The sequence below is a fragment of the Palaemon carinicauda genome, chromosome 40 (assembly GCF_036898095.1).
Source record: "Palaemon carinicauda isolate YSFRI2023 chromosome 40, ASM3689809v2, whole genome shotgun sequence".
Taxonomy (NCBI): domain Eukaryota; kingdom Metazoa; phylum Arthropoda; class Malacostraca; order Decapoda; family Palaemonidae; genus Palaemon; species Palaemon carinicauda.
Genome location: NC_090764.1, coordinates 53,153,594 through 53,165,976, shown reverse-complemented (window position 1 = coordinate 53,165,976; position 12,383 = coordinate 53,153,594). Strand labels below are relative to the sequence as shown.

At 33.6% G+C, this 12,383-nt stretch overlaps 1 protein-coding gene across 1 annotated transcript in view; it reads right to left on the bottom strand.

The window, feature by feature from the left end:
- Window positions 1–268: 268 nt before the first annotated feature.
- Window positions 269–12,383, bottom strand: part of LOC137631784 (4-hydroxyphenylpyruvate dioxygenase-like) — a 30,125-nt gene continuing 18,010 nt past the window's right edge. Inside the window, 9 exon segments of the mRNA XM_068363742.1 lie at window positions 269–1,103; window positions 1,436–1,675; window positions 1,944–2,063; window positions 5,741–5,933; window positions 7,908–8,014; window positions 8,494–8,583; window positions 10,714–10,811; window positions 10,814–10,838; window positions 11,904–12,008. Of these exon segments, the coding sequence (XP_068219843.1) occupies window positions 1,029–1,103; window positions 1,436–1,675; window positions 1,944–2,063; window positions 5,741–5,933; window positions 7,908–8,014; window positions 8,494–8,583; window positions 10,714–10,811; window positions 10,814–10,838; window positions 11,904–12,008 (1,053 nt within the window). The 3' untranslated portion in view covers window positions 269–1,028.

The following is a 12,383-nucleotide window of genomic DNA, read 5'->3' as shown; positions in this document are numbered from 1 at the left end:
GCTAAATGCTAAATGGCAGCCTGTCTAAAAGAGATTCGTACTGTACAGTGTCATTTACTTTAGCAGAAGTATCTATAGTATCTGGAGATTGATTATAGAAACAATTGTGAGTGCTCACTAGTTTTTCGACTTTTTGGCAGAACTGTATACTGTAAAGATAAATTCTCGACCGATTTTTTCTATAACCTCTCTCCAATCCAGTATCAAGAAATGAAATTTCTTCATCCTTCGTATTTTTCCCTAAGAACAGGTAATTAATAAGCTGAAATTCCATCAAATATAATCATGTTTATTATATTTAACTCGCTACAGATCTTTAGCACCGTTAGATTTCATTATTTAATGCTATATATGTATAAGGAAATAGCATGCACAAATATTTTACAATTTTCTAAATATAAGAAATACTATCACCTTAAATACACAGGATAGAATATATTAAACACTAACGATTCCTTTAAAATATAACATAAAAGATGCTGAGAACAAATTTAATTCTTTTACTTATTCGAGAAATTTTCCTCACTAGTAAAAATACACAAAATTTAGAGATTACAATTTGCTCAATTTCTAAGTAGGAAAAAAATGAAATAGCAAATTTTCCTTATTATTAGAAAGTTGAACAAAATTTTAGGTTACCATTTCCTCTCTTACAAAGTAGGAAAAATTGTAATAACATACCGGCAGCCATCCTGCAGATCAACCTTTGCAACACTGGTTCTTTTTAATGCTAAAGTTACAAGGCTCTGCCAAAAGAGAACATGTCGCTAGCGCTCTAAGAGTTGTGTAGACAAATCATTACTTTGATCTACTATTTTTCTTTACTAGAACAAGCTGCATTATTATTGTGACTCCTCGTACTCAATTAAGAGTCCAGTAATTACTTTACAGAGTTCTTCATGCATCTTCCTCTAAAAGATAATTCAGTGCTATACATATGGACACTCCAAATATTGTTGAATTTGTATCTTGACTTCCTCTTCGAGGAGGAAGAATTCAAAGGCAACAGCTTTATGTTTTTTATATCTTCAAAGATTCCCTCTCTCTGCCTGATCCAATTCGATAGCCTCAAACAGAGCTTTGAAGTTGCCAGCTCCGAAACCCTGAGAAAAAAAAAGAAGAAACCGTGAATTACATGAACTTTCTTAGAAGAAATATCTTAGTAGTGCCGGTATTACCTTTAAAAAAAAAGAGGTAAATAAGATACTTTAAACAAAAGGAGTCTGCGTTATATACAGTGGAAATAATCTCTATAAAAATAAAATGACTATCTGCGAGCAAAATGGCTACAAATGGAAAATGGTCGCTAGTTAGCTTGAAAGTGGTCCTAAAAATCATAATCTTCGTTTGAAATGTAAAGCTATATTCAACTGATTAGACGCTGAATATTTCATAATTACCTAAATTACTGGTAAACTATTTAAAAAAAACTCACCGAGTGGTTGTGCCTTTGGATAACTTCCAAGAAGAGCGTCGGTCGGTCTTGCATGTTCTTAGTGAAAAGCTGGAGGAGATATCCGTTATCGTCGTAATCCACAAGAATGTTCAGTTGCTGAAGGGTGTCCATATCCTCTATGATCTTAACTGGCGAAGTTTTCAACTTTTCTCTCAATGCCGAATAGTAAGTATCAGGGACCTTCAAAAATTCCATTCCTCTTTCACGCAGTTGTCGGATCTTGTCAAAGACAGCAGGAATAGAGCCATTAGAGGAATCAACAGATCATACAATACGATTTATCATCCCCAGTTAAACAGGAATGACCCCTTTAACTTAGTCTTTCGACATTTGACATGTTTCCATTTACAGTAGTCAATAAGAAGATTAAGAGCAAGAACGTGAGCCTTTCTTATTTCCAAAGAGGGATTATAATGTATTAAAACACGCAAATGTGCACGAGCCCAGATTAACTTGTAAATATTCCAGTTTTTAATATGTTACTTACAGCAGAGATGATGTCCTGAGTATTCAAGGCAATGTGCTGAACCCCAGCTCCTCCATAGTAGTCCACATATTCTTGAATCTGGCTCTTCCTCTTACCTGGGGCAGGTTCATTGATGGGCATCTGTAAGAGAACGCGCAGTTAATTTGTAATGATAATCAGAGAAACCATCAGAGAGAAATTTTTCCTTAAAAACTTGTTTTAAGATTCAAATCATAGTTACAGGTACTGAAAAGAGAAAAATCATGAAACTAAAACCAAAAATAATGATGTGCAGTGTATTCAGTGATGAAATGATGTAGTTAGTGCTTTGATTCATAGGAATCGTTATTTGGATCAGATTCAGCACATAGAGGAGATTAGTCCGTTATTCAAGAGAAGAGCAGAGGGAACTACCCACTATATGTTGGAATGGGATCCTGAAGTTCGGAGGGCTATTCATGATAGTGGTGACAAAGTTTTGTTGGGATGGAGTACGTATAACAGACGTGATAGGTACTGGGCGATCACCTGCTTCCACTGTCAAAGGTATGGATGTTTTGAAAAAAGACTAAGTTCAAGTCTGATGATAAAGTGTGTAGGAAATGTACTGGAAAGCACAATACCAAGAATATAATTCCCAAGTGATAAAATCTATAAATTGATTATATACTGAATTCAAGAAATTGCAAAGCTTTAGATTTGGAATTGACAAGACCAGCAGAAAATACGGGTCATGGGTACCAAGGACGTCATGTATTGTAGCGATGTAAATATTCAATCTTGGTAATAAAACAATTCAAATCAGAATATTTTGACATATTTGTGATATTTGAAACATGGCTAAATGGCTTTGACAAGGCTAAAATAGTTGAAATTACCCGTAATACTTTTCTTTCATATTCCGAGAGAAGGCTAGTTAGGTGGGGGAGGGGGGGGGTGTCTTCTCGTTCTAAAAGGATATTTAAATCTCATGATAAAAAAGAATGTGTAATAACTCTTGAATGCATGGATAAACTTTACACACAAATAAAATAAAATATCTATCGTAATAGTTTACAAACCTCTGAGAACAAATGCAAATATTTCATTTTGTTGAGTTCCGTATGCTCACCGAGACGATTGGCATGGCAAAAACACAATTATCTGTGAAAATTTCAATCTATGGATGGATGACGCATCAAATCGGGATGTTTTAGCCTTTAGCAAAGTATTAGATTCATCATTGTGTTAATAATGTTAATTGTGCAACAGCTTTACTAGGCATATGTTGGATTTTCAGTAGTTTTAAGTAATGGAATGAATAATATCCTATCATATATTAAGAACACAAGTGCACAAGCTTAAAACTTATAGCTTACCTTTACAGATAGACGTAGTGCTAAAGAAAATGAGTTTTAGAAATGAATCAAACTTCTTTCCTTGTGTATTTATTGATTGAGTTATAAAGAAAATAAATGATATCAATATTCTCTGCGGTCTTGGCAACCAAGGTAAATAAAATATATATAATAACCTGTGTTCATTGATAGAAAAGACTAGCCTATAACTGTTAAGAGCAGATCCCCTTGGTTCGGACTAGAGCAAAGGAGGGAAAAATGGCGTAAAGAAAGAAAGAGGAGTCAGTGAAACACAAAACCGTAAAGTGCCAATGCAATTACATATTAAGGAGAAAAAAAAAAAAAAACGAATACAAGAACAAATCCATGAAGCAGGAAGAGACATGAATAAGTTATTTTGTCACCTAAATAGTGTAATGGGACATTTAAAAAAAAAAAAGAAAGAAAGAAAAAAAACCGGGATAGGTATAGCGATCAAGAACCAACGAATAAATTTCTAGCATTATTTAATAACAAAATAGAAAATGTAATCGTGTGTTTTACAGATTCCATAAGATTCTGTTTGGTGCTGTACCAGATTTACAGATTAACATTATTTAATAATATAGCAAAAGATGATGTCATCTGGATTGTTTAAGGGGCAAAGAAAGCAAATTGTGCGATTGATCCGATGCCAGTATCCTAAGTAATTGGAGTCGAGAATTTTCCTAGTCTTGCCGACATAATATAGTGGATACTCGTATTGATGAGTGTAAGCTTCCAGTACCTGAGAAAGGGGCTCTAGTTAAACCAGGTCTGAAAAATGCTCTATGCTATCAGGATTTAAACACAAATAAACCTATTTCGAAGCCATCCTTTATTCCAAAAGTGTCAGGATATGTAATTCTTGAACAACTAGTTTTTCACTTAAAAAGAATCGAAGCATTGTCAGACAACCAGTCTGTGTACAGACTATATTAAACGGAGACAGCTGTTTGCTATGTTGTAAATTATCTGTTGGAAATGATGGACGAGAACAAATGCTTGAAGTTACTCGATCTTAGTGCTGCTTTTGTTATGCATGAACTACTGCTAAATGATTTATGGTGCAATGGCATTGAAGATAAAGTCTTTAAGTACCTAAAAGATTACTTGATTGACTAAAACTATATAAGAATTGAAAATTCTCATTCCTCATATTGAGACAAGAAAAAGATATGTACCCCCTTGGGAAGTGTACTAGACCCAATTATATTTTTATCTCTATTATAGGTCTATCAAAAGTACTACAGAGACATGCAATGAAGATTAAACTATTTGTAGAAACAAAATTTTGATTCATAAATTACATTGATGGTACTGCTGAAACTTTAAATCATGTTCTTACCGGTGTTAGGGAATGGATGGCCGTTAAACAATTAAAACTAAATGAAGATAAAATCGAGTTTGTGGCAGTAGGAAAGAAAAACAATTTAAGAAACTTGGGTAACATCCAAATAAATATTAATAACAACCCGGTCCCAATCAAGGTCCCAATATCTAGTGGAGTTCATGACCACGTTGGTGTAGGCTATCACTTGGCTGTAATTTGTCTCTCAAGAAACGCTGGATAACACCTTAGAAAACTTTCTTTTTTAAATATGTATCTGCATGAATATTCTGTAAATAGACTTGTGATTAACTGTGTTATTACCAGGATTGACTACTGTAACTTCATCTATTACAATCTACCCAAATGCAATTTAAGAAATTAAAAAAAATATAATAAACAGGAATAAAAGTGATAAAATGTGTCCCATCTCGAGAAAGGATTATTCCTATACTAATTTAATTATACAGGCTGCATGTTAAAAGCTAGAATATAGTTTAATATACGTGCAATAACTCAAGATATCAGAACCGGACGTCCAAAATATGCGAGAGAATGCTACACATCATGCAGACAACGAATCGCGTTGACACTAGACTAGTTACTGATGGTTTCAAGCTATCATTGCCAAAATGTACAGGTATGTCTACAGTAGGTTCTAAAGCTTCCAAATAATTATGTGGCCCTAAGCCATCCGAAATCCTGAAGATATTGGGCTTTCAAGAAGAAACAAGACTTTTTGGTTTTCTAATTGCTTCGAAAATGTGGATTTGACAACGTGGAGAAAATAGAGATTGAAAATAATGCAGGTATTTTCAACGATTAAGCATGTGGGATACGAACAAGTCTTTCTAAATAGTCATTTCGCAAAGAAAATTTGGTTAAAAGCAAATACAGGGAATTTTGAGTTTTAAAGTCAAATTTCGGATTGATAGAGAAAGAAAGAAGGCACGAATGAGCTTTTCAGAATATGAAGAAGCAGCAATGTAGCTTTACAAGTTTCTTTATAAATATTGCTATGAACATTTTTAACTAAACGGAGGTAAATATGGTTTTCTAAATATTGAAAATCTAGGATTCGATTAACATATCTTTGCAATGACAACACCAGAAGGTTTGGATATCTTCCTTACCTTGATCGTTTCTTCATAGTTGGTCATGACAATGGAGCGGAGGGCAGAGTACTCTGTGTGCATTTGGGAATCGTCGACAGACCAAAATCTGTGGAACATCAAATGTTTCTCGTACCAAGCAGCTGTGTTTTCCATTTGAAGGTCTGGCTGGTTTCCAACAATATGGTCGACGAATAGCAGATTCGGCTTTGGGCTGTTTGGGAGAAATGGTGATTTCCATTGATTCCAATGAAACAAATAAACAATGAAAATATAGTTTGGTTTTATTACGTAAATGTAATATACAACTAAAATAGGCCACCGCCCCTTATGTTACCAAGAGAACTGATAATGATGTGGGTATTTGATCCAAAAATAAATATCATAAGATAGACATTTGAATTATTCACATTTTGGCCCTAGTTTTATGCAAATCTGATAAAAAATTGATCAAAATATGGCAAACATACTTTTTTTACCTTTTTGAGACCTTGGCCTTGACTTTTGCCCCAATCATTCCCAAAATATAATAAAATTGTCCTTGGATCATGGTAAATCATCCCACCAAATTTCATGAGATTCGGTCAAACAGTTTTTGAGTTATGTGAATCAAACAGACACACACAAAATACACGCCTATCAAAACAACCTTCGCAACAAAATTGGCGAAGGTAATCTGGAGCGATTTTCTCGTTGTTCAAGACAATCTATTCAATATATTAAACTAAAATGGACTTTTTAAGCCGTTTAATTCAAGTTCCCAATAAGATTAGACTACCAAAGTAGTTCATTTCATGAAAATCAACAAATAAAGATGACTTTCTATATACCAAAGAAATAAACTGGAAATGCGTATTTGAAAAAAGGTTCAATTGAATCATGGTGTAACAATTGATATGTCTATTCAAAATTACTTCCATCTAGGTACATTTCAGCTAACAGTTTAATTACAGGCCTTTGGATAATCAAAGTTTCACCTCAGTAAAAATGAAGTCAGAAAAGGATATCATCAATAAATTTTGTCTAATGAAATATCAGGGAACGCTTTATATTACTTTTTGTGGCTGGCATATTAGAAAAGACGATAGAATTATTATTATCATCATTGTTATTATTATTATTATTATTATTATTATTATTATTATTATTATTATTATTATTATTATTATTATCAACTAAGCTACAAGCCCACGGGTCCAAAAGGGAAAGTAGCTCAGCTATGGAAGGAGACAAGGGAGTGAATAAACTATATAAGAGAAATAACGAATGAAAAATATAAAATCTTTTATGATCAGTAACATCGTTGAAATTGATCGGCACTACCCAAGACTAGAGAATAATGGTTTGATTTGGGAGTGTCCTTCTAGAAGAGCTGCCTACCGTAGCTAAAGTCATATAAACTATAAGGAGAGACTGTTGAACATAAAAACTGCAAGTATGAACTTCTGAAAGGAATAAATCGTTTGATGTATGAGGCTTGAAATAAACGTCTACTAGGCTGATCACAAAATGAAAGCAAGAGCTAAAATCCTCCTATTATTATTATTATTATTACTTACTAAGCTACAACCCTAGTTGGAAAAGCAGTATGCTATAAGCCCAGGGGCTCCAACAGGGAAAATAGCTCAGTGCAGAAAGGAAAAAAGGAAAATAAAATATTCTAAGAAGAGTAACAACAATAAATATCTCCTATATAAACTATAAAAACTTTAACAAAACAAGAGGAAGAGAAATAAGATAGGAGAGTGTGCTCGAGTGTACCCTCAAGCAAGAGAACTCTAACCCAAGACAGTGAAAGGCCATGGTACAGAGGCTATGGCACTACCCAAGACTAGAGAACAGTGGTTTGATTTTGGAGTGTCCTTCTCCTAGAAGAGCTGCTTACCATAGCTAAAGAGTCTCTTCTACCCTTACCAAGAGGAAAGTAGCACTGAACAATTACAGTGCAGTAACCCCTTGGGTGATGAAGAATTGTTTGGTAATCTGTGTTGTCAGGTGTATGAGGATAGAGGAGAATATGTAAAGAATATGCCAGACTATTCAGTGTGTATGTAGGCAAAGGGAAAATGAACCGTAACCAGAGAGGAGGATCCAATGTAGTACTGTCTGGCCAGTCAAAAGACCCCATAACTCTCTAGCGGTAGTATCTCATAAAGAATTTTTAGTTATAAGGTTTTATTTCACTTACAGTTTCTCTAAGATCTTGTCCTGTGGGAACAGAGGTTTCTTGAAGCCGGGTAAGAAAAGTCCTTTGTAGTTCCCTCTCTCTACGAAAGTGTGCGTTGTATCACCATACTGCAGAGAGAAAAATAGACAATTATCTAAATTACAATCCTAATAGCGAATGCTAGTTTACTGTTATGAAACGCACATGCGCCTAGGGTTCTATATGTGACAGAGTATCTCCTATTTCCAAAACACAGTTTAGTTTTCTGATTACAGATAATCCTTACAAGATTTAAATGAAAATTGAATATTAAGCAGTTATGAAAGAAATCAAATGCTTCGTTGTTAGAAATTTTTATCAGTATATTAACATACAAATTTGTAGAAAATTTTTAAATATGTTATTATTAATGGAATCGTTTTCATTAGTCGAAAATTATTTTACCATTTCCAATGAATAGTTACCTCTAAATCAAAGCTTGTAAAAAACACCCAAAAACATTTGATATGGAAAGAAACACTATGGCTAATTTAGAGCAACTTTTCTTTTACAATTCATCAATGGAGACATAACATTTAGAATAACAGATTAAAAAATATTTTCTCACCGTTTGAACCATAGCAAACCGGACTTTGCCAGACTCGTCTTCTTCTTCCCAGATCTCTCTCACAATCTTGGCTCCCCTTTGCTTAGCCATCTGTGTGAGCAGGGAAATTCGGTAAACAGGCATCAATAAGTAGTTTTGTAAGATGATATCAATATTTCTAGCATCATTTCTTATGAACATCCAGCAACCTGACTATCTTTGTCTTTGAACAATTATTATGGTTGAGGGGGGGACTGACATGAAAAATACTGTTTTACAACAAGCCTTAATGAAAAAATGTAGAAATAATTTAATATCAAATGACAATTAAAGGCGTAAATAAATTTTTCACGGACTATTGTGCACTAACCAAAGGAAAAATACCCATTCAATTAGCCAGTATAATGTAAACGGCTTAGACTAACAAAATCGTTAACAATATTTTTTTCAGATCTGCTTGCATTGTTAATCACAACCGTAACTAAGAGACCACAGAAAGAATACTTCCTGAAAAGGTTACAGAATCACGAATCGCGCATTACTGGTAAAATGACGCATTCACGCCATCTTCATTTGTCAGTCTGCTAAGGATGTTTGTCAATTACCATTTTCCCCAATGCGGTCCCCATACCAATAAACCTCTTTTGCAATGTGATCATTACTTTATTGCAGTGTGTTAGGAGCTAATAATTATTTACCCTGAGATTATAGTTTTTATAGCTCTACCACTGCAGTCCTCAATTTTCATACTCTAACACACACACACACACACACACACACGCACACACAAGAACTTAATTCCAAACCGTAAATTTCGTTTTGAATCATACTGGTCGTTTGGGGATATCATTAACATCGTTGAATATTGACCATTATCCATTTTTGTCTTTTTATGGTAGCCCTTTTTTGTATTAATAAAAAAGTGTCTTATGCCATTGCATTATTAATACATTTATAATTAATATTTGGAATGTTTTATCAGCAACGCTTAGTTATATAATACTACAATAATAATAAAGCGAAGCAATGTGCGTTGCTGAACAGCGGGAGGCCGAAGTATGAAAGCATCAATGAAACTCGAGAAATGTTGAAGTCCATTCATCAAATACTTAAACGCTTCATTTGCTAATGACAATTATTTTCCAATGCATCCAAGTCCTTTAAAGAAATGTGCACAGCATTAGAAATTATAAACCATGTTACGTAATCAAACTTATTTTCACACCCAGAGAATAGTGTATTTTTTATACAGCAATTTTCTAAGGAATTATTTTTCTTTGAACTGCAGGTTCTTTTCATTTAAAGGGGCAGCTACGAAGCACTAAGTAAACATGAAAATTAACATAAAAACATCTTTAATAACTTATGAAAAGTACCGCACACATATTTTCAACTTCAGGGTCTGACCATCCTTTTTCCTCAGACCCCATTATCTACTTATCGGTAAAGCCTGGACATTTTTACAGTTTCAAGCTTGATATTTCTCCAACATCAACCCCTTCAATTTTTTTTGTAGATTTCATTCGTCCATTTCAATCTTGAAGAAAAACCACTGGTAAAAAAAAAAGAAAATTATGATTCGACTTTTCATGTATCCTACCAGTTTAAACGTCATCTGATATAAACAAACTAACAGTGGTTCTTCATCTTTTAAATAAGGACTATGTAATTTGGCGCCCCCATTCTCTCTCTCTCTCTCTCTCTCTCTCTCTCTCTCTCTCTCTCTCTCTCTCTCTCTCTCTCTCTCTCTCTCTCTCTCTCTCTCTCGTTTCGATTTTTTTAAATAATCATCACCTGTTTTCTATTCAATATATCTTGCTCTCGCTGCAATGCCACTTCCTACACCTTGACTTTTCTCTCTCTCTCTCTCTCTCTCTCTCTCTCTCTCTCTCTCTCTCTCTCTCTCTCTCTCTCTCTCTCTCGTTTCGATTTTTTTAAATAATCATCACCTGTTTTCTATTCAATATATCTTGCTCTCGCTGCAATGCCACTTCCTACACCTTGACTTTTTTCTCTCTCTCTCTCTCTCTCTCTCTCTCTCTCTCTCTCTCTCTCTCTCTCTCTCTCTCTCATACCCAACTACTCTTTATGATATAATAAAGAGAATCCATCGCTCTATGAGCTTTCATTGTACCTTCAACCCACTGTTCTTCCTTTCAACTTTAAATAGTAGTTAACATTCTTTTACTTATCCCACCATCCAAACTGACTTCAACTGAGTGTTTACATTCAATGACATACTTTCATGATACCATCCAAATCCTCGACGCTGAAAGCAACATCCTTTACTCCATCGCCGTGGGTGACTAAATGTTGGCCCATCTCCGTGTTGCCTGGGTTAGGGCCGAGGCGAACACAAAAAAGATCTGTAAGAAGAAGCAATATAAGGAAAAAATTCTGTATATTATAAAATATATTTGCTTTCTTAAATCAGTAATTTAAAAATCAAAACAAAATGAGTCACACTAGTGAAATTATAATTAAAAACAAAGTTTTCAAATGAGAATTGGCGCACAACAGAAACAATCTACAGGAAAAAAAAAAGCCATGAAGAGAAAACCTTCTTTTTTTGGGGGGTGGGGGGGGGTGAAATCTTAAAAGATTATTTCAAAATGGTAAGATTGAAGAGTGTATAATCTCAAATAATCAACTACTGTATTTCTCTGAATTACACAACCCACTTTTTTCTTGTAAATGAAAATCAGCTACATATGCAGTTTTGTTGCCCATGATTTCATTAATTCATTTCATATAGATAATTTGGTGGGACACACTGCTTCGAAAAATAAACATAATAATTGGGGAACATATTTATTCTATATGCCAGCTGAAAATAATGAAAAATACTAGTTTATTATGAATCATTGAATAAAACTATATATATATATATATATATATATATATATATATATATATATATATATATATATATATATACATATATATATAGTAATATATATATATATATGTATATATATACATGTATGTATATATATATATATATATATATATATATATATATATATATATATATATATATATATATATATATATATATATATATATATATATTATATATATATATATATATATATATATAATATATATATATATATATTATATATTATATATATATATATATATATATATATATATATATATAATATATATATATATATATATATGTGTGTGTGTGTGTGTGTGTGTGTGTGTGTGTGTGAGAGAGAGAGAGAGAATGATAGGAACTTTAAAGATAGCTGCCAGAGAACATGTTTGCTGACAGCACGACCTGAAGCTCTAGTATGGATTCTACGCATCAGAGAAGAAAAGTAGCCTATACCGGTGATTACAGGGTACGTGTTGACTTCGTAATACTACAGTGGACCTTGGTAATACTAGGACCCACTTACTGGGGCCAGGGTAATACGTACCTTGTTCTGCTTCACTACGTGGTAGCAGACATCCCGGGACCCCGTCTCTAAGCCTTTGTAGGCGTAGGGCTCAAAGCCTAAACGCGTTGTGTAATAACTGGCAGCCTGAAAAAGACAACCTGTGATGATTCCTTGCACAGTCAGAAATCTTGTTATATTACACTGCTGAGTGTCGTATTTGCATCGGTGTTAGTGGAATAAATACCATTTTATTGTTATGCAAGGAACAATATACAGAATAATAAACCGATATATACTATTGAGAGGGGCAAAACTGAATCAAATTAATCTTCCATCACCATCGAAAACGAGACATGTTTCATTTATATTAATAATAGATAAGCAAATCCTTCATGTAAATGCATTTTCTAAGCAAAAATAAAATATCAATAATGCACTGTATTCAAGTATTGACAGACCAGTTAATTATGATTTTCAGCTGACGACTGTTAAAGGAGAATAGATAACAATGACAACTTA